We start from the raw sequence: 24,679 nt of genomic DNA, 5'->3' as shown, positions 1-24,679 counted from the left end.
CCTGAATTGTCTTCGATGAAGAGCTTTGGCTCGGATATAATTAATACAGCGTACTACAGGATCAATAACATCATTAAACTTCATATCTTTGGCACATAAAGCTTCCTGATGGATGATACAATGATATGAAAATAATTCCCGGCCTAAGAACTGTTTTAACAAGGCCACACAACCATTTATTTTTCCCCTCATAGCGGGTGCTCCATCAGTACAAACAGAATTAATTTTTTCCCACGCTATACCTTTTCTGTCGACACATTCCTTGATTTTCATAAATATGTCTCTTCCGGTACTTGTAGTTTCCAACTGGCTGAGCTCTAATAAATCTAAAAATACATTAAAATTTTCATCAACACACCTCACGAAGATGGCTAGCTGTGACATACTCGTCAAATCACAAGTTTCATCCAACGCTAATGAAAAATACTTACATTTCGTTACGGTTTGTGTTATTTGGTTGCTAATATCGTTTGACATCTCCTCTACTCGTCTTGTTACAGTATTTCTCGAAAGTGAAATACCGTCTGCTTTAGTTTTTATATTTTTATCATTACAGTTATTAGAAAAAATTGATAAAGCCTCTTTAATAATTTCCCCATCAGAAAAAGGCTTTTTATTTTTGGCTAAAAGTAAAGATATCTCATATGATGTTTTTACCATAGATTCGAGTTCATCAAATTTTTTTACAAACAGATTCTGCTGACCAAATATTTCTTTTTTTTTCTTCTTTATAAACTCAGCTCTTAGAGAACTTCCTTCCGGGTAGTTTTTATTAATACTTGAATGATTTTGTTTAAAATGCCGTTCTAAATTATATTTTTTGGTGACTGTAATCGTAGTGGAGCAAATAAGACATATGGGCTTCAATGCTTTGCTTTCAGTAAAGCAATATTGCATCTCCCATTCTTCGTGAAATGTCCGAGAACGTTCTTTCAATTTCGACGTAATTGGTTTGCTGAGAGCCATTCTGGCTTAAAATTAACAAGTAAAAACACAGAATAAACGCAATTATTACAAAATAATTTAATAATTATTAAGTTGTACATATTATTTTTACGACCGTAGCAAAAGGCGGGTGCGGAGCGACTGATTTTGGTCGCTGTTTGTACAATATTTCGGATAACAATTTATTATCTTAACTCGCCGATATACGACGACTACGTCGACGGACAATCAAGATAATCTATAAACATAAAAATAATACCGATTAACATCGCGACAAATGCGGGTTCGGGTAAGACGCATCCGGTCATCACAGGAAAACCCGATAACATTGCTGTGTGGAATGGTCCTAGTGCTAATTTGATACACACACTATATAAAATAAAATATACAACAAAATTTAAACTTAAAAGAAATATTAATAATAATTTAAAATGTCATAGACTATAGAGTATAGATGTTGGCGGGCAAATCCAAAAGCGTTGACGGGCCACTTCGTGGCCCGTGGGCCTGGGTTTGGGCACCCTTGGTTTAAATTGAATACACATACAATTACACACCTCCTTTAACGCGTCCATTTGTGCTGATTGCTGACAATGAAAAGGTAGTGATTACTATAATTATAAGAGACATGAAGATAATTAAAATCGAATCAAATATCCCAGCTTGTCCAACTATCCACGGCATTCTTAAAAATAACATAACACCCCAAATACTGAGTAGGCATGGATTCAGTACACCTTCGATCCATCCTAATTTTATACCTTGGTTCACATCTAATTTAGTTTCTTCCTCATGAACCAATTTCTCGAAAGATTGAATCTGAAAATGAATAATATACTTGTATAAGTTATGAAACGTTATATTATTATAATACAATCATTATACATAATTAAATTACCACTAGGGGCTATACTACCAAGAGCAATTAAATTCAGATCCAAAAACTATAACATAGAATTAAGAAAACTTAGAACTATCTTTTAACTTAAGCCATGCGTTAGAATTTTGAATTAATTTCATATAGAGTAAGTTTTTAAAAGTATATCTAGGATATCTAGGTAGAATTGTATAAATAAATTAAATTAATTCTCAAATATTCAGTAAAATAGTTAACATACTACTGTATCAAACTCTTGTCCGTTACTTTTTCTAACAATCTTCCCGGTTGCTTTAAGAAAAAAATTATCAAAATATCTACTCAAATGCTAATTTAATAAAAAAAATTGTTTTATAAATTAATTCAATATCCTCAGCAACTCATTCTCAAAATACTGTCACTGGCACCACTTTTGGTTTATTGAGAAATCTATATTCTATAATAAATAAATCCCAATAAATGGTATAATTTATTGAGTATCTAATCTAATCTAGTTTATATAATGTATAATCAGTAACTAATTATATTTCAAGCAGTTTTCATTATACATCATTTAATGAAGTAGCTTTAATAACAAATAAAAGAATATTTGTACCATTATATAAAGTTGAAATCACAGGTTTAAAACCCTTGTCTAAAATAGTAAAAAAAAAAAAAAAAATTATAAACTAAGGATGAGATATTTTATTTTTGACAGACTTGTTAAGCACTACAGTTTAAACCAATTAAACTGGAGAATTTTTAGTCAGTATAATTTATATTTATTGTCTACGAAGAAAGAATATATCGATGTTAAGCTTAATTCTTAGCGGTGAGTGTTAACAATCATCGATGGATGTCGATATTTACCAATCATTTCGGTAAATGTTATCTATTTTTACAAATACCTTATATTGCGGACATTTCCTGGTGAATTTTGATGTCAGTGGTGTAACTAGGGGCCCGCAGACCCGCATTACGGGGAGCCCATGGTATTTTGGGGTCTTTAGTTGAAGTAAATTTAATTTTCATGAAAAAAAAATTGAATAATCATTTTTTTTCAAATTCAATTAATGTATAAATCTATTAAATAAATTAAATTTATATTTATAATAATCTATTATATGAAATGTATTCAGACCAGAGCGCTAAAGAAATGGAAGGTACAATAATGAAGTCTTTTGAAGTAAACAATACACAAATAAATAAATATAGAGGTCAAGGATATGACGAGACAAACGTAATGAGTGGCGTATACAATGGCTTGCAAAAACAAATTTGTGAAAAAGAACCAAATTCTATTTGTGTTCATTGTGCCGCCAACAATTTAAATTTAGTACTGAAATATGCAGTTTGCACTCAACCGGTTCAGATATTTTTTGATAATATACAAAAATTTTATACATTTTTTAGTTCACGAATAAAAAGCTGGTATTTCTTTTAAACATAAATTTAATAAAAATAAAATTTAAAGCAATCATGCGATTGCAGAAAAATAGGGCATAAATACATCGTTTTCGAAAAAAGAAACAGACAATCAAAAAATTTTTTTGACGAACACTGTACTGACCAACAATTAACTGATCCCAAAAATAATTTCAAAATCAATGTATTTTACACAAATATAAACATTGCAATTTAGTTTATTTACCATAGGCGGAAATCCACTGAAGAAGTTAGGGGAGCAACAATATTTTATTTTTTTTTTTAAGAATATGTATGAAACTAAATTTTGTATGCTATTGCAATAATTTTTAGTAGCATTCTAGGAGGAAATTAAGCCCCTCAAACCTCATCCCCATTTCAGCCAATATTATTTATTTTATTGTAGTTTATTGTCACACATTTTTTTTTCTTTAGCACAATAACTTATATATTTATTTTACTTTCGGCACTTAAATAGAAACAATTATCTTCCTTTCTTTTTTTTTTTTGTTAAAAGCAAATTAAACTTTTCATAAAAATGTCTTTCAAATATTCCACTTTTATGATTGATAATGTTATGTTTAAATAAAATCAAAATTAAAAATAACACTTTTTAACACTTGAACGACATTGTTGCGTTAAGTTTATTATATGCATCAATACTAATGATTTACGCAGCAATTATTCTTTAGAAAATCGGATAACAGTCGAATACATTTAATTAGGATACTTAATAGGACGACGGTGATCTATCTGGCCCCATTATCCGACTTTCCCCATAAACCGATTTAAAAAAAAAAAGAACTAATAATTTCAAATATTTTCTCTTTGTAATATAATATTCCTTTGCTTAAATAATTAAATTCTTAAAATATTTATTTTTTTGTTTTTATATTTTTAAAAAATAAATGTAATAAAATAAAATACCTACTATTTTCAATATATTTTTACCAGTGTTATCACAAATATCAGACTTTTTCCGCGGCACACCAGTTGAGAACCACTGGACTAACCTAATATTTTTTGCAAAAAAAAAAAATACATACGTAATTCATTATTTTTTGATCTGCAGGGAGTCATCCATTCTTTTTTGGGGCAATTCCCATTTGTGTACATTTAAACTTTTTTGCGACTTGTTTGCGTACAAATGTACATCTCAATTACGGACACGAATTTTTAATACCTGCGATAAATGACCCAAACGTAGGAATCGTTTTCGTACATAAACTATAGCAAAAGTTTTTACATTGTACATTTTTTATTGATACATCTAAATAAAAGATCATATGATTTTAAAACACAGAACTCACTATACTTATAGCTTTCAATAAAAACAACGTTTTCTTATGCTCGTTTCAAAAACATTTGATAGTTGAATATCCATGGTAGTATACGAAATAAAATGATTGAAGCACGGGCAACTCGTGTCTCAATAGCATCACATATTCAACTAAACAATAGGCATATAGTAATAACTAAAGATGGGCACTATCGAGTTAAAACTATCGAACTATTCGGTTGTTTAAACTATCTATTCACTCGGCCGATAACTCGATTATTTTCGAAACAATTGACTATCGAAACAATCGACAATAGACTCAAAACAATCGAACGTTATCATTGTTATCATTGTAACTAAGTAGTAACTAACTTATATAGTACATATCAAACCACTGACATTTGACAATTTTGAATGCCTGTAACTATTTATGATTTAATATTCAATTTTCATGTAATAAAATACTCGATACTCGATAGTTTTCTAAAACTATCTATTCATGTATAAAATAATACTCAATAGTTTCGATTGTTTTCTAAAACTATCTATTCTTGTATAAAATAATATTCAATAGTTTCGATTGTGTTTTAAAACTACCGATAGTCAAAATTAGTCGGTAGTGCTCATCAGGTTCAATAGTTCAATAGATATTTTGAAAAATATTGAATAATTAATACTATCGTTCGAACGATCGTTTTAATAAACTATCGGTGTTTTATTAAACTATCGTCTATCGATAGTCAAAACTAGTCGGTAGCGCCCATCACTAATAATAACTCAATTAACTCCGTTAACTTAATTAACATATGATAACTCAAAACGTAGCGAAAACGTCTGCACACCAGTTAAACAAAAACTTTTTGGATCAAGTGTATCTCATCGATATGTTTAAAATAAATCATATAATTAAAAAGCACTGCAAGATACAATAAAAATCTAAATTGAGAATGAGATTTGATAGTACGAGTACATATATGAATCGTTATCTCTCAAGTCAAAATTTGTATTAGTTGGTTTTCATATTTTTAGTTTTATGCAAACAAGTTGTCAGTTTCCATGTAAAAAATTGTTTACCGTGCGCAAACGAGTATCACCACATGTTCGTTGTAATTTATTAAAACTCCTTATTGACAAATGTTGTACGTAACCGAGTCAAGGGCGTCCATATGGGGGGGGGGGGAAGGGAGAGACATGTCCCCCCCTGGAAAATGTCAAAACTCTTGGAAAATTGCTATGATCAGAAAATATTTATTTAAATAGAATTTAAAAATTTAATTTAATATATGAAAATCTATAATTTTTTTATGAAAAATCTATTTATTTAGTTTGGAAAATCAGGTTATAAATAACAATATGCTTTTTCGTTTCTATTCCAAGGATAATTATAAATTCTTAAAATATTGTGTATTTCCAGAAATACGGTACCTACCTATGTATATGTATATGTACACAACCATAATATTTATATAATATTTGTAAATTAATATTTTAATAAATATAATTAATGTTTTAAGTGTCCAATTTATATTATTAATTAAATAAAAATTTCAATAAATTAATTTTATGGTAAATTGGTTAAATAATTATTATTTTATAGTCTTCCAGTTTGATATATATATAATGTAATATTATAATGTAAAATTGTAAACCCCTTCCTATATCGTAGGTCATTCCTATTTATGAATAGATTGATGAATTAAAATGTTGTTGTCTCTTTGAGAATTTTCTTATGAACGCCCTTAGGCTTAGTGGACTCAACGATCTTCACGGAATATGTGGTTGTAGGAGAAAAAGGAATGATTAGCAAAAGTAAAACACGTAGGTAATTGTTATTATTTATATTTATATATTTAGGTATTATTTATTTGGGGCTTGAGTTATTATTATTTATTAGGTACTATTTACTATATGTATTTATATATTAATAGAGATATCTAAAGCCACGTCCACACTTACAAAACGACGAACATGTGTTCGCGAACAAGATTCGTGTGTAGATGTTACCGGAAAAGATGACAATCAGTCCGTGTTGACAATGACTAGTCAATAACGATAATGCCTGATTTATTAAGGAATTAATTTCAATACCTAGCCATTGATAACAATTCCTAATATAAGAAGGCATTGATAATAACATTAAAAATTAATTTAATATATTTCAATACTTATTAGCTATTTAGGATAAATCATCATTTTAATCTTTATTGTTACGTGGTAAATTACTATGACACTTGGAATTATATAATATAGTATAGCGGTACCCAAACTGTGCTCCGCGAAGCCTTTGGTGCTCCGCAATGGTTAGACTAGGGCTCCGTTCGTAACACCACAAAAAATTTAAAAAAATGTTCGTCATTTAAAATTAATATATATTTCATGAAGACTTGAATGTTCCATAATCAGATCGATCACCGATAAAGCGGTGTTAATATTTTTTTTTGAATGCTGATTTATAACATTGCCTAATATAATACGGAAATATTGATAAAACTACGAAATATCCAACACTGCCTAACCTTTCCAGTCATTGTCAACAATGACTAGGATATACTGACAATTCCTGAATTTTCAGCTTTTCCGTTAACATAGACATCGCGATCGAACGAACGATAACGTCGAATGTGCCTTCGGTTGCCTCCGCTCGGAGAGCGGTTTAGTTTGTTTATTTATTGGTTTTAATTAACCAAATTTATAACTTTTACAAGAAATTTGAGTTAAAATTTCTGTAGAAGTTATATAAATTACTTGTACTTATGACAGTACACTTAATTTTTAAGAAAAATTCATATGAAATTACTAATGAATATGTAAAACTCTAAGTAGATTATTGAAAAATACGATAAATACAAATGTAATAAATCGAAAATTTAACTTATTTTCAATCGGTTAATTTTGAAGATAGAGCAAAACTTTAAAGGCCAAAGTTGCTTGAAAAAATTCACATAATTCAAATTTGAACTAAAAAATGAGGGGTGCCATTTGAAAAAAATCATTTTGTTGCGCATGTGCAGAATTTTTTTTTTTAAAAATTATGATTTATTGAAAACAAATGTAATTTTATGTTCTTTATGCATTACAAAAAACCCGAATTGCATACAAGGTCATGCGTTCGAAATATTTTGTTACCTTTATCGTTGAATACACTGTATATACCATAAGTGATTAAATTTCTTAAAATATTATTTTTATAAGTGTATATTTTATCATTATACATGTATACCAAATCATATTATAAGCTTATATATTATATATTTATATTTTTCTTCTTTGAGTGTCTATCTGATTCTAAATGTTGGCGACCTTTTCAGCAATGCTCTCTTTGGTTTATCGTTGTTTACAAATATAAATTAAATAACATTATTTTTCCATTAATGAGTACCTAAATACTAAATATTAATCTTGAAAACTTAATTTAGATATAATTACTAATAAAGTGATAACTGTGAAAATTAATGAGTGATTACAAATCAACTGAAAAATATGTTATTTTAAAATTTAATAGATTTGATTCAACTCATTAAGATTTAGGTTCAAACCGTAACTTGGTTAAGATATGATTTGACTTCTCAATTTTGAGTTGATAAATTGATGAGTTGACTTATTTAAGTGAATTGAATTGAGTGAATTGATTCACTAAAGTGAGTCATAATTCCCATCTCTAATAATTATCATTACCGACTGAATACAATCGTCGACCGTCGCCGACTGCGGGTAGTGGGGGTGGTTTTAAACGTCGCATGCTTGCGGATCATGAAAATACTCAACAACGCGTTCTCTCGGCCGTTGTGTACGTTTCGCTTTACGTGTTATCTTCGTCTGACATACGTACAACATAGCAAATTTGCGTTCAGTGATTTAAATGTAGTGATATTAGCTTTAATATTAGAGTAAATTCATCTATAATCAATCTTCAAGGGAAGAATACTATCTGTGTTTTGTTGGTCGTTCTTTTCGGATATTTTAATTTTTTAGCGAGTTATAATGTTTTTTTAAATTTTATATTTTACATACTCATAACATGCTTAAAAATTAAAATATCGGATAAAACCAACCAACAAATAATAACAGATTATGTTCTTCCCTTAAAGTTTGATTATAGGTCTATTTACTCTAATATTAAAGTTAACTTCACTACAATTGAATCACTGAATGTAAATTTGCTATGTTGTACGTATGTATGTCAGACAGAGACACACATGCGGGTGTAACGTCCTCTTAACATAAGATTATTATATAAAATCTGATAGACAGATATTAGAAAATTACAGTTTTGTATGAAAGTAGGTGTGTATAGATTATAATATGTCCTATGTAACCGATAGTTCGTCCCCAATAAACGATGTTAAATTGCTTAAAACCTTAAATTACTAACCTATCATTCGTTTGGGAATCTGCCTATTTGCTCCCATTAAGTAGTTGGCCCCTTTTAAAGCGGATATTGGGGGGGCTTAAGCCTTTAACCTCACCTCAACGTAATCAAACCACACTAGACGTCAAAATAAATTGTATATTTAATATTTTATATTTATAATTTTTATTTTATTTTGTTGATATGCGAGAATGATCAGGAATATTTACGGACTATCGTTATTGGGAAAAAACATATTTTTTAGGTAATAAAGGAAATAAAGAAATAGATTTACACAGTTAAAATAAAATTAAAATAAGTAGCTATTCAATATTTTATATTTTTATGTTCCTATTACCTATACATACGTATTTGGTGTCTCAACTAGAATAAAGTAGAAGTAGCCACAAGTTAGTAGGTTGAAGTGTTTAAAAATGTCTGTTCACGCTAAGGAATAAGACAAAAATGTTAAACCCCCCACGGATGTGACTAAATATCCGCCTATGGTCCCCTTTAAGCGGTGTCCCCATAAAGCGGATTATACTGTATATAATATAATTGTTAAATATCAAGATCACTATATTGAACGATAACAATAATTATTATAATAACCAAGCATATGTCTCAAGCACGAATTTAAAAAAATCAAGTTTCAAAACATTGTGCAAAAATTCAAAAATTGCTTTAATGCTTCTAAAATATTTATAATAAAGCCTGTAGTAAAACATAAGATAAAACCTGAATATTTATTATTTACCTGATTTTTCCATTCATGAGTTTTCAACTGAATACCCGCTTGTTCAGTCATATTATTTATTATGTAGCGAACAGGCAACACGAATAAACAACTCAATATCTTACATTTACAATGTACCGAACTAATTGTAAAAGAATTTTACATTTTTGGAAAAACTTAAATTTTTAGATACCAGATTTAAAAATAAAACAAGAATAATTAAAAGAGAAATCCTTTAATTTATTTTTTGATAGTAATTTCCATACAATTTTTAAATTTAATTTAAATTGTTTTAAATACGTGATACCTTAAATGTATACTACTGGTTGTAAATTATAATTAGTTTAAGTACTAATTTCTGAAATTTACTACGCTTCAATTGAGAATGTATCACCTAATTTGTTAAGAGATAAGCTTCTACTGAGAATTATTTCTTTTGAGTGGGGCTAGCATATATATTATACAATAGTGTTACAATCATAAACCTGCCTAATAAAAACACGTCAAACACCAATATTATCAGCTAGTTATATTTCAAAATAAATAGCCAATGAAACACGTTAATAGATATGCAAATTAGCTTACAAAATATAAAATATTTAGTTAATATAAGAAATTTTAAAATCTTATATACGAAAAATTCAAATACGTCGAAATTATTAGTATATATATATATATATGCATTTTTGATTATAATACCGAATAAATTAATTATATAAGAAGTTATTGTTTACTTTAATAATTCCTTATTCGTATACACGATAAAGTTGTTGCTATAGAAATATAATAGTTCATTTCAAATGTGTGTTTTGTGTAATCGATGATTGAAAATGACCGTACTACATTCAGCGAATATCTTTTAAAAAACAATAAAATATATTTTTATGAAAATAGTACAAGTTTAGTTTAAGTAAAATAATGATAAATTACGATTCAGTTAACAATGCAATGCACCAAGGACGTGATTATGTAAGTGTTATACATGTATTGTTATCTATATGATACCTAACCATAAAACGTATGTAAATAAAATTAATACCAGGATTGTCAGTATAATTTTATTATTTAAAATAAATTATGTTTAATAAGATGCAATTCTAAATAATATAAATTTTATTACATCAATATTTGACAAGTAAAAATATAAAATTATTAATGAGATCCAATATATTCAATTAATTATATGAAATACAAAGATATTTTCAGTATTTTAATATTCATAAGCTAACCTATCGATACATAGAACTTTACACAATATTTTTATTTATAAATTATGATAAATTATATGTTTAAATATATCTATCAGCTATATTATTTCGTATTAAAGATGTTTCATTTATGAACGACCTAGTTCAATTGGAACTTGATATGAACTAATTCACATTTAGATGAACGAGTCATTCATCGTTCATATCGTTGACATCATAAACTACAATACACTATACAGTATACATCACCGTTCACTGTAAACGATGAACAATTTTAAGTTTGGATTGATTAGTTCACTATTTTTAGTTTCATCTGTTTAATGTGTATGTATCGTGTTAGTGTGACTACTTCAATGAATGAACACTTAAGGTTATGTAAACAAATAAATATTTGTATCATAATAACTTTTAGTATCATCATGTTCAATTTGTATTTATATATTAAATGATATGTCTTATGATTTATAATTAAAAAAAGATGAAAAGAATACATAGACACTATTAAAAAAAATGTTTATTGAAATAAATCAATTTTTCCTAGTGAATGAACAAAGTCTGATAAATGAACACCTGAAAAAATAATCAATTTTTAAGTACTTATTTTTTTTTTAATAACAACAAAAACATATATATTGTATAATAGTTAAGATCAACAACATAAAATCATGAAAAAAAAAACATAATATAGTTGAGTTAACATTAACAACACTAAACCTTAAAGAAAACATAATAATATACTTAGTAAAGTAGTTAACATAAAAAAAGTAAATCATAAAAGAAGCATATTAAACTTTTTTTTTTTTAAAGCTTAGTAGGTATAGTAAATAACATCAACATAAAATTTAACATAACATAGGTACTGTTAACATAAGTACAATATATAATAACATACACATTAAACAAAAACTTAAAAAGTATAAAATAGTTAACCTATTTATGTATCTAGGTATTTAGGAACTTTTGTTATTATTTAAGGTACTTAGTATAGTTGAGTTAACATCAACATACAATCATAAAAAAACATATTAAACTTACTGCTTAATATATTAAATAACATCAACATAAAATTAAAGTTTTACTAATTTTGATCAGTTTTTTTTTTTTTTGAGTACCTAAAAATATTATTGATTATTTAGGAAAATTGTTTAAAGATGGATAGTTATTGAAAGCAAAATGCATTGATTGTTATATTATAGTTACCTATTAAATGATAAATTAGAAAATCATAAAATAAAATGCACAGTGTTCATTCACTATTAAAAAGTAAAATACCTAAATTTAAATGAATGAACACCAGTTCATTCACTGGTTTTTGCATCTTTACTTGTACCAGTGCTTGAACACTATTACAATAAATGAGTAAATGCTTTATGTCAATTGATTAATATATCAATGGCTTCATAAGTGTAGGAAGAATCAAATATCGCTTTATGTATCTTACCTTATTGAAGATGTTTTAACGTTTCATTTCCTTACACCTAATTTTCAAAATATAAATACTTTGATAACAATGCCGATGATATTAAATGGAGGGAAAGAACAAATATTCTCAATCAAATGATTATAAATCTAATATTATGAAATTACAATGTAACCAACATCAGAATATTTTTTAAATGTTGATACCATTTATCATAGTAGTTTACTTCTGAGTTTCTTATTATTTAAAAGAAAACATTAGTATGTTCACGCATGTTCATTCACTGGTTCTGTTCATTTATTGGAGCAGTCACCCTATCTCACTATGTATTATCAATTAAAAATATCCATGTCATAATACTTAAATTGATTTGTTTACTGTTACTCAATTTGCTCAACTATTTACCCGATACGTACTATTTTATTTAAAGACGTATACACTTATTTTTTTTTAAATATAAAAATAAAAAATAATAATAATGACGTCTGAAATATGAACATACAACTACAAAGCCTTCTCATTTTCATATACCCGTATGTACGGAGAAAACACTATGAACACTACGTAATACAATATATTACATAATATGAACGACTGAATCACTGAATCGTTTATTTATGTGAACGGTAAGTTCCCCGTATCGTTGGTAGTCAATATGGAGAGCGATGAACGTTAAGTGATAATATAAACGACACGTAATAAATACGAACGATGACTGACTAAATAGTTCATCTATGCGAACGATTAATCCCATCTCTAGTTCGTATATATAACAAAAAAATAATCGAGAATGAATTTCCGTTTGAAAATAAACCATGTGTTAGTTTCTCAATAATTTCTTTTTATGTATTTATAATTATTAAACTACTTATACTAATAAGGGTTAATAAATATTTTACTAACTAGATAATCATTTTATTTTTACTTTTTCATAATAGATAGCTTGATATTTTTTATTTTATAGAATAAAAATGAAAAAAATATTTTGATCCATTATCGTTTTTATTTTAAAATTATACAGATAATACTTGACAACAGTTGACAAGATTAAATTAAGTTATCGAACATCCAATAAATAACAAATTTATTTTTAGCTTTAATTACATTTAGTTTTTTTGATACACATATATTTTTTGTACACTAATAGAATACGTATAAAGTAAAAAATATATTTTACATTTCTACCAATAAATTGTACTAAAATGCATTGCAGGAAAAAAAAAAGAAACAAGAAAGAAAAAAGTCAATTCTTTACTTAATAGAGAATTTTTTAAGAACAGAAGGGTAGGTATAATTCTCCAAAAATAACTTTCAAAAAGTAAAAAAGCGTCATGCTCAAAATTATAACTATTATATTCTCGTACCAAAAAAAACCTATCCAAAAAAATACACTGATATAACATTATCTAAGCTTTTAATTTACGAGGTACTTCAATCATTTCCCTAAACTTCTCTCTTTTCTCCTTAGTAATAAATATTATCTTTGAACCTATTTTGTTTCAAAATCACTATCCATTTACTCGGTGGCTGATATATACATATAATAATCTAAAATACACATGTTAGAGGACATCAATATTAAAATCAGACGCCAAGTATAGGATAATGATATTGAAACAAAACAAGTACATAGATAATATTTATAACTAAGGAGAAAAGAGTTTAGGGAAAAGGATGATTTACCTTGTAAATTAAAAACTTGAATAACGTTGATATTAGTGCATCTTTGGACAGGGTTTTTTTTTTTGTTTCAAGAATAAAATAGTTCTAATTATGATTTTGGCGTTTTTTACTTTTTGAAAGTTTTTTTGAGGAATATCAGTATTTTTTTTCACACCAAGAACTATATTGCTTATATATTAAAAGTATCTATGTATTATTATTAATTGTTATAAACTATAATATAATCGTCATTATTTTTATCATAATTATTATTATGTTTTTTTCATTGTTTGATGTTATTTATGTTTATAAATAGAAAAATTCCGATCGACGATGATTCCTATAGTGTATTTGATAAAGCCTATACTATATATAATATATCTAGAAGCATGTGATATGTTCATTCCGGTCTCAACACATATAAATCATTATATTTTACTATTAATACATACTAATTAATAAATAATCCAATGTGATTACACACTCTATAATAGAACAATTAATAGACAATTCCGGCATATTATCACGTATTATTATAATATTAAAATATGAATACAAAATATATACATGCATATAAAATAAAAGTAATAATAAGAAGTAATCATTAAGACTTTACTATACTATAATAGGATTTTAAAATTATGTTAAATTATATTTTATAAATATTGGCATAATCATAAAATAAATCATAGAGATGTTTTTACAATTATAAAATGTTTGTCGTATAAAAGCATCAAATAGAAATTGTTAAATGGTAAAGACTTGTATATTTACTGGAATGACTTGAATTTTAGCATTAATCCATTGAATACACTAGAGAAGAGTTTTCTGCACATTTTAGGGGGGATTTTGGAGAAATTTTGAGTTTTTTTTAATTTTTCTTTTTTTTTGTTTCCTAGTCACCGCCAATAAAAAGCTGTATCCCAATCTTTATCAAGTTTTATAATTTCATTATTCTCTACTTTGATTGCATGTTTTTTTTTACATTTTTTGTCATAACTACTACTTTTGCACTAACTAAGGGTTATGGAAAATGCAGAATGTTTGTTCTTGCCTTATTTGGCAGCTATGGGCATAGTTATTAATAAGTCATAAAAATATTTGAATTTATATTGCCCCTCCAGTTGCCGTGAATAATGCTTAACCCCATTTAGTTGTGCAAAGTATAATAAAGCATTGTACGGTCGACTGTTGTTCCATTGCTAACGCAGCGCACTCATTCTTTTTTTAAGCTTAGCTTGCAGCAGTTCAAACAACCTGCTTGATTTGATAGATCCAAAACATATTTAACATTAAAATTAAGTATGAATAGGTAAATAAATATGTATGTATAATTTTAATTATTTATTTATTTATTTATTTATTTTTTTTTTTTTTTTTATAGCTTTTACCTTTACGATATTATACCATAACAATTATTAGAATTTAGATATGAAGAAAAAAAAAGATATTACAAATAAAATAAAATAATAGTAGTACTGATATAATTGATTAATGCTTTACTAATTATATAACAACAATTCGTGGTAAGTAAAGTATTTTAAATGTTGAAACCAGCGTTGGAAATATAATGGATGACGAGAGTGATGACGGAGAGAGATCGATAATTGAGGAAAGGATTACATCAGGAAAGGTGTAACCTAAGGAAGAAAGCTGTAAGAGTAATGAATTGCGGAGATGAGTAAGAGACGGGGAAGAGAAGAGAATGTGATGAAGATCACAAATAACTTCATGGTTGTGGAGGGTGCAAAGGGGAGAGGAATTAAGAGAGAGGAGAAATTAATGAGGAGGGAGAAGATTATAACCAAAGCGAAGACGAGAAAAAGAGACAATTGTGGATCGGGGTGGATCCAGATCGTGAAACCAAGAAGAGTTAGGTATACAAGCGGATATAGATCAGAGCTAAATAGCGAAGTTAGGAGAAGGGAAGACCAAAGGTAAGTCCATGATTTTTATAGAGTTTTTTGAAAAATGGGAAGAAAATCAAACGTGGGTATTTTTAATGAAGAAGGAACAGTTAAGTTTTTGGTAGATGTGGCTAGCCGATCAGCTGTTTCGTTACCTAGGATACCAATGTGACTTGGAACCCAAAAGAATTCGACGACTTTCTGTGTTAAGAAAAGTTGATATGTTACAGATTTTATCATCAGAATGAGCGGAAAAATAGAAAAGTGAAGAGGTTAGATTAAAGAGAAAGTAGGCATGATTGAGAATCGGTAATAATTAGAAATCTTCGGGAATTTATAGAAAAAATAAATTGAAGTTCATGAATGATGGCGTGGGCTTCGGCAGTAAATGAAGATGCCGATAGGTGGAGATTGGAAGAGAACGATATATTGATGGAGGATATGAAAAAAGAAAACTTTGAAGATAGGATAGATGCAGATCCGTCAGTGAATAAAAAATTGAGTTTGGGAAATTGAAAGAAATGAAATCCGAAAAGAAGGAGTTTACAAGAACGTTAGGAAGTGAAGCTAGGGTTTTTAGAGTGTGACCGAGAATATTGGGAGAAATAGTAATAGATGGATTGAAAATTAACGCAGAGAAGGGTGTATCGTAGATATGGGAGCGAGATTGAGGATGGAGGGCTAAGCTTGAAAAGTGAGAAAGTGATGCTGTGACTGAAGCTAGAATGGAGAGAAATTTTGATACGTATTTTCATGAATTTTTAATTCTTGAAAAATCTGAAAATAGTGTAGAATCGGAAGTGGACATATAGCTTGGTCAAGTTGTTTATCGCAAGTGAAAAAGACAATGTCGTCGGCATAGATGTAGGAATTAAAACCCTTGGAAGAGATGTACTGGATGATTGAATTCGTATATACATTAAATAATAGAGGATAATTGAAGCAACTACCTTGAGGAAGTCTTCTGAAAACTTCACGCAAATTTGTGGTACTAGAAGGGGAGGAGAAGGTAAGAAAGTGGTGAGAAGAGATGAAATATAGTTGCAGAATGAGTTAGGAGCCCGGTTTAGACGAGTAGGTGACTTAGTAGTGATAAGACTGAGGTTGTGGTTGGAGATTGCAGTGTGAATGATATCACCATGGTAGTCATGGTGAGAAGAATCCCAAGCTAGGTGGTGACCATTAAAGTCCCTACCTATAATTGAATTTGTAGTGAAAAAATTGAAGATGTTATTAATGCGGAGGGGGGTTGAAAGGCAGAGGGATATAAATATACCATTAGATAATATAGTAAATAGGCAATAGAGCGGATGCTAGAAGATACAATGTGAATAACTCTGTAGATGTTTAAAGATTCAGGAAGCTTAGGGGACAGAAATTTAAGTTCGACAAGTTTGGTCGGTATATATTTATCATCACGTTTGCTACTTATACGCCGAAATTCGATTACTTCGAACTGACATTAGAGGCTCTCTCGGAAGCTTCTTCTGAAATGTATGTGTCGAGGCGTATAACTCCGAGACTATAAATCAAAGATCTTGGAATTGATGTTACATAATTGTTTTCTTTGGTCCTATGTGAAATGAGACATGTGTTATCGTTGAGTTGTGAGTCAAAAGTTACTTAAACTCTACGGGAACCGATGGGGGTGATATTGAGGATGCAATTAAAGTGTTGGGTGAATATTTTACCAAGCTTGACCGGATAGAGATTATCGATATTAGTATTATTAATAGAGTCAACGAGGACGTGAAATGGGTCCAGAGAAGCTTATATCAAATAATTCTGTTATCGAAGAACAGGGAGACCAGATGATGATTTCTGTAGCGGGATGTATATTAGGTAGTATTATATTAACGCCTGGATTTTCGCAATCCTTGGTATGATCGCAGGTCGGAAGTACTGATTCGGTGGAAATGTTATCTGAAACTAGATTTCTTGAAAGCATTTGCGGCCGGCGGAGAAAGGTTTTTGTTTTTTTTTTTTACATCGCCGTTATCGACATTGATATTTAAATTGGGCAGACGATTGAATGCACCAAACTTATTTTAGTATCTGTCCTGCGACGAAGGCAGCGGTATGCTGGTGAGCGGCGTTCAAGGACGCCCGGAGTGCCGTGTTGTTCCTTATGAGTCCGGTTTTGACGCGACTGCGAACGCGCTGATAAGCGAGCACGAAATTAGAAGATAATCGTTAACGATTGTCGCTAACGACGGTAAAATCGCGATTGCTTTATTTATTTTACAAAATAGATTGTTTTTATTCGGAGTAGATATTTTGATATTTTTGATTTTGGTATTAGAAATTGGTATGCCCTTTTATTTAATATCATGAATAAAATTAAAATATATATTTATAAAATAAATTAATGAAATCAAGTTGTATTCAACCATCAATAGACAAGAAACTCAAGTATTTAGGTACTTTTGATTGTACATTGATCAAAAACGATAAAATAAACTATGAATATTTTATGTATGGAAAAATCTAGGTTGTTTTGTTATAATGCATTAGTTATTAAGTTTATAATTATTAATGAGTTTATTTTCATAAAAAACAATTCCAAATATTTTGTATGGAATTTATGTAATAGGTACACAACAACGGCATCGAGTTTAGTAGAAGAAGCTTTTCTAAATACAAATCATCATGTAGTTTGCGATAATATAGATTTAGATACCATTCTCATTGAGTACGAAAACTATTATTATTTACGTTATCAAAAAAAACCAAAAATTAGTAAACCATTGGATATTGCTAAGACTAGCACTACTTTTGCTATAAAGAATAAAACCAAAACTACAAAAAAAACTAACCAAAGTCCAAGTCAATACTCTCAAGACAATCAATCACTAGACACGAATTTTATAACAATAACTCCTTTAAATAATTCGTGCGTTGAAACTTTAGAAAATGAATATTCTCTACCTTCTATTGATCTCGATTATTGGAAAGACGAATGGAAAGTTTACGCCGAAATTATTTCAAAAGTAATCAACATTAAGTATTTATTATGTACGATAATGTATTGAATACATATAGATATTTCTTTCAAAGGATATTTTAATGACAAACCCCAATGTGAAATGGTCTGACATTAAAGGACTTTCAACGCCTAAAAAACTATTAGATGAAGCCATCGTATTGCCAACAAAATATCCAGATTTATTTACTGGACTATGTACCCCATGGACTGCAATGTTATTTTATGGTCCTCCTGGAACAGGTTTACTAAATATATTTTGTTTGCCTTAGTAAAAAAATTTCAAATCGATATATTAGTTTTGTTTATACTTTTAACAGGAAAAACATTACTTGCTAAAGCGGTTGCGACGGAGTGTAATACTACATTCTTTAACATTACACCGAGTACACTAGTTACAAAATGGAGAGGAGATTCTGAAAAACTCATTAAAGTTATGTTCGAAATGGCAGAACATATGTCACCTAGTACAATTTTCATTGACGAGTTAGATACAATAGCATCAAAACGTATTGACCACGAAGCTTCTCGTAGGCTAACATCTCAAATCTTAATACACATGGATGGTCTGTCAAGTTCAAAAAAAAGAATATTTTTGCTAGCCACATCAAATCACCCTTGGTAAACTAAAGTTTTTTATTAATGTTTTATAAATTTGTTATATTATGTAGACATCAAAATATATTTAAAAAAATAAGTATAAGAAAATCAAATAGAGTAACAATAGACAAACTTTAAAATTGGTACGTTTTGTTCATTTAACAAAAAATTCAAACCAATCTTTCACAATATCCAATAAAAAAATAGCTATAGAATAAAATTCAGTACATTTACAATTATATAAAGTAGTAAATTATAATCATTAAACCCTATATTAAATATTGTAAATTGGAAGCAAGTTTAAAAAATAAAAATGCTATATTTTTAAGTTTAAAAAATAAAATAAAAAAAATAATTGTAGATACTTATAGTTAATTAATAGCTATATTTGGTATTCGTGTAATAACGATGATGCCATTACTAAACTAAAAAAGCAATAAAAATAATGTAATTTCAAAAAATAATGAATTTCATTACAAATGTTTAAATTAATTATGTTCATCACATTTAACAACCTGAAAACATAGCCCATATTATTAGTATTTTATATATTATTATAAATACTGATACAACACGTGTATCAAAATACAACTTCATTTTATCATATCTCGTCTTAGTGATACTTTACATGTAAAAATAAAAACAAACATAATTATTTGTAAACTTGAGACGTGACTTTTGAATAAAAAATAATTTTTATTAATAAAAAAAGGCTCAACTGAAAAGACTCAGTTTTTCAGATCTAAAACTTTATGTACCTAGTTCGAATAATTATGCAAACATAATTAATTTATTAAAATAATTTGATAGGTACATAAAAAAACACTACAAAATGATAAAATAGCTGTCATAATTTTTATAAATTGAAATTATTTGAAATGTTTATCTAAATATTGCTATTTAAGGGAATTAGATCCTGCGATATTTCGTCGTCTTGAAAAACGTATATTTATTGACTTACCAGATGTCCAAGCTCGAAAAGATATGTTTGAATATTATTTGTCAGAAATGTTACAAAAAAACAAGTACATTAAATGTAAAATAGATAGTGACAGTCTAGCACAAGTAAGTATTTATTACAAACAAGTAAGATTGCTGTTATAGATGTTTCAATATTGATGTAAAATTTACATTGTAAATAATGATTTATCACTCCCTTTTTTATAGAAAACAAACGGTTATTCTGGTTCAGATATAAAACTTATATGTAAAGAAACTGCAATGCACGCTATGCGTTTAATGTTTAATGTTTTGGAAAATAAATCAAGTAATCATTTCAACTGTATAATAACTAATAACGAAGTCAACAATACAATTTCTAAAACTAAGCCATCAACTAACGATACAGATAATAATAAATATAAAATTTGGCAATCACAATATGCATCATATTAAATACTTATATAACTTATACTATTGTTATTTGTATTTATTAATAATAATTGGGTAAACTACAGTCCGGCGATACAACAAATATTGTTAATAATTTAATACTGCGCACGTTGGTATAGTAAGAATATTAACCATAAAAGGAACCTAATTACAGTGTATATGCAGTGCCAGATCTACAAATTTTGTTGCCCAGGGTGCTACCGTAATATTAGCACCAATAAATAATTCATCATAAATGAGTTAATATATGGATTATTGTAGAAAATTTCAAGGTATAATAGGTTAAATTTAATTTTCAGACAATCAACATTACATATCATAGGTACGTAGCGTAGCGTTCTGTGTGGTTTCAGCATTACTTATGAACATAGTTGGTTCTCTACTCTTATTGACAACTACATAAATATTAGAATACATTAATATGTCAAATATGTTACTGCAATCATGCAATGCAATGGAAGTATTTAAAAATAATTTTTCTAAGACAAAAACTAACACAATTAATATTATTTAAAAACGAAATTTGTTTTGATATTAAATACTTAATAAATATTAAAAATACTTATATTATATGTTTTTATATTAAATTTGTACATTTTAACTTCCTACAGTACCTATGAGTTTATAAAAGTTCAAATAATTTTTAATTTTTGAAATCTAACGAGTGAAAGTACCAAAATGATTAGAAGGTGATGAAGTTCTATAGTACGTTGACACGTAGAAAATTATTTTTGTTACCCTGCAGAGCAGTAGCGTATCTAGAATGACTTTATGGGGGCGATTATAAGAATAAAAATATATCTACAAAATAATATTATATGTATTATACTATATCTATATGTACATTTTAAAATTTATTTCATAACATTTATTGATTAAATATTATACTGTCATTTTTATAAAAATTAAAAAATAATATACCTCCTCGTATTTACAATATTACAGTTAATAATAATAATAATAATAATTATTATTATAATTATTATAAAAAAATAACCATTATTTAATACCTATTATAATACATTTCAATTTTTATATATAAAATTAAATTAATTTTTTTTTTCTTTTTTGCTAATTCGTTTAAAATAATATCGTATTATAGAGAACGTTATTACCTGCATATAATATTACATTTTCATATTTGGATACTTGGTTAATATTAAACGCAACTGATCTACTAATACTGATCGTAAAAAATGCAAGCAATTATTAAAAATAACATTAAAAAAAAAGCCCAAGGGGGTGGTTTAAAGCCCCAAACCACCCCTGTGGATACGCCACTGTTGCAGTGGTACCATTCAAAATATGGTTCATTTTCATCTCACGAACGAAGTTGGTAAGAGTGTGCTCCAGTATTGTTTTTATATCTCGATTACATGGAGATTAATAAACAATACAATAAATATCTGATACAGTACACATACCACAGTCATAAAATTTCAAATGGTGGCACGAATTAATTTATCTTAATTTAAACTTAAATTCATAACATCAAAATATTTTGATGTTAAAACATCAAACATTAATGACTAATAATAACTATAGAATTACCTACCTAATGAAATTGCTAAATAAGCTCAAAAATGTCATCATTTTCTCAAAACATCGCCAATTTATGTTACTTCACATAAAAGCGATCTAAATAGTTACCCTTTATCACAAATTTATTGAATATTATTACAATTCCTAAAACTAAGAAAAAAATTATTCAATTAATTTATTGTATTTTTTAAATTATATATGACAATCCAGTTACACTTAAAATCATCAGTTTATCACTTTACTCCGTTTTAAATATTAGAAAGTACTTAACTTGAGTAATCACAAAGAAATAATTTTAAAAAAATGACCCATTGTAGTATATAAGTAAATATTTAAAGGACACTCAAAATATAACACGAAATATGTAGATCTTGTATTATTCATATCAACATAGTAACAATAAAACTTCAATTAATGTGGATTTAGTTCTAAATATTTTATTCACAATCGATTGACCAGTATTTTAACATTAAGCTAACTACTTCTATTTGTATGTTTTCACTACATTTAATCTATACTTACCACTTTCAATTCTTTCCATTTTTAATTTTTATAAAACAAGATACGCGTTTCAAAACTACAGATTGTGACGTCTCACACCCTTTTCGGCCTCTCAGGTTCTGGTGGTCATATGACAGACCTGGATTGAGGGTCGCCAACCTGTGGCCGAGGCTTCAGAGACGGAACGCACAGGATTTTTACCAATAAATGATAGGAAACAATAGAAAATACCAACGAAATTACAACTATTATAAATAAAATACAAATTGTTTTTTTTTTTAAATATGAAAAAATTATTAAATTTGATCGCCGAGAAAGTCGTTGGTATAAAGCTTAGACAGAATAAAATTAATAATAATAATAATAATAATAATAATATTGAAATGAATGGTCATATAAGTACGTGCAATATTGTAACCTCATTTGAGGGGCCTCTGATGCTTGCGGCACCCGGAGGACAATTATTAAAAATAATACCAATTACGTTGGTTCGATCATAAATATATATGTGATACATATAAAGAGTTATTTACATTTTTTTTAACTTTATACTATACCAATCGGGGTAAAATTATCATGATTTTAATTACCACTTACCTGATATTGACGCGTGTTCTTGGACATCGTCCATACGGACACCGGGATTGGGTGTCTGTCACTCGCTCATGTTGTTGATAAGACGACAGATGAAAGAAAAGGGTTTTGAGTACTGTTAAGTTTTAACTCTGACCGATATCATACAAAATAATAATCAAACACATCAATATCTTATGAGGTTTCTGCGAGTGAAAGACACGTATATAGTGCACCGTGGCAACTGTGTTCACCGACCGCAGATAAGATTGAAAAAGTAATAAAAAGTTCATAAAATATGGAGGTTAACGCGCGCGTCTACATGTAGGTCTCCCAACAATCTCTCCGCGCGGGCCTGATTCTGGAACGTTGCAAGATTATATTCTGTATATCATATTATATGGACTGTCCCATGGATGACTCAAAACAAAAGTTGTTTCAAAATTATTGTGAGAGGCCTAACTGTGTAAGATTGCCCAGTAGTTATCCCCAAAAATGGTTTTGTGACGATTATATAATAAACAATGGCACCTAAAGTTATATTTAACTATGTATCCAACTGGCAGTGTATTGCCAGTTAAAAAAAATATATATATATATTATATTAAATTGGTAAATATGTAGTTAATTTATAAATAATATATAATATTTGAACAATATTATTTCTTAAATTTGAATAATATAAAATCATTTATAACCCAATAATTGCTATTATTATTATTTAAACTATATTTTCCTAATAAAATTCACAACATACAATTAATAACTACCTAATCATGATTAATGTATAAAACAGGAGATTATATAAATTAAAAATTACTTACCATAAATTTATCAAGCGCCTGTAATTTAAGTCTCTCTCTCAAAAAAAAAAGGTATACATAAACTGCATCCTGTTGTATGATTATGAATACATTTTTCTAATTTTGATATGTTTTAAAAATCAAGAATATAACACATAATAAGCGCCTGGAATCTTATGAACACCATTAGTGTTAAACCTTTTTTTTTCAAACTCAAATCATGTGATCACACACAGGTGATATAAATAGAAGATTAAAATGATGTTTGATGATGACTGATTTAATTATTATATATCAACTTACAATTATTATAATTCAGTTTTAAATGCATTGAAAATAAAATTTTAGTAACTAATATTTACAATAAAATAAAAATTGACAATGTTGTGAATAAAAGAATTGTATTTTAATAATAAAAATTAAATAGTTTAATATTTATATTTAAAACTTTAATTTATATTAAGTGACCAAAATAACCTACTCATAGGTTTTAACAAAA

At 27.8% G+C, this 24,679-nt stretch overlaps 2 protein-coding genes across 4 annotated transcripts; one reads left to right on the top strand and one right to left on the bottom strand.

Annotated features, from left to right (window-relative positions):
* On the bottom strand, positions 1 to 1,614 carry LOC112685426 (general transcription factor II-I repeat domain-containing protein 2B-like; the record flags this gene model as incomplete). The annotated part of the gene is given in 4 exon segments (XM_025557295.1): positions 1 to 326; positions 432 to 967; positions 1,205 to 1,314; positions 1,503 to 1,614. Coding segments are annotated over 4 exon segments (990 nt in total), but the record flags the coding sequence as incomplete, so codon positions are not given.
* An 8,725-nt stretch (positions 1,615 to 10,339) lies between these two features.
* On the top strand, positions 10,340 to 21,196 carry LOC112685427 (katanin p60 ATPase-containing subunit A-like 2). 3 transcript variants are annotated; one of them, XR_003148803.1, is made up of 8 exons: positions 10,508 to 10,558; positions 13,431 to 13,501; positions 18,380 to 18,776; positions 18,844 to 19,012; positions 19,090 to 19,390; positions 20,275 to 20,434; positions 20,537 to 21,000; positions 21,061 to 21,196. XR_003148803.1 is itself a non-coding variant. In XM_025557296.1 (7 exons), exons 1-7 carry the CDS (start codon positions 10,508 to 10,510, stop codon positions 20,762 to 20,764), a joined length of 1,377 nt encoding a protein of 458 aa, XP_025413081.1. In that variant the 5' UTR covers positions 10,340 to 10,507; the 3' UTR covers positions 20,765 to 21,196. The 3 variants fall into 3 exon arrangements, 2 of the variants coding, with proteins under 2 accessions (XP_025413081.1, XP_025413082.1); XM_025557296.1 differs by having other exon boundaries at positions 10,340 to 10,558; positions 20,537 to 21,196; XM_025557297.1 differs by lacking the exon at positions 13,431 to 13,501 and having other exon boundaries at positions 10,340 to 10,558; positions 20,537 to 21,196.
* Positions 21,197 to 24,679: the final 3,483 nt, after the last annotated feature.

The sequence above is a fragment of the Sipha flava genome, unplaced genomic scaffold (genome assembly GCF_003268045.1).
Source record: "Sipha flava isolate LNK unplaced genomic scaffold, YSA_version1 276_pilon_pilon, whole genome shotgun sequence".
NCBI classification, from domain to species: Eukaryota; Metazoa; Arthropoda; class Insecta; order Hemiptera; family Aphididae; genus Sipha; species Sipha flava.
The sequence above is the reverse complement of the archived record's forward strand: the minus strand, read 5'-3'. Positions and strand labels throughout refer to the sequence as shown.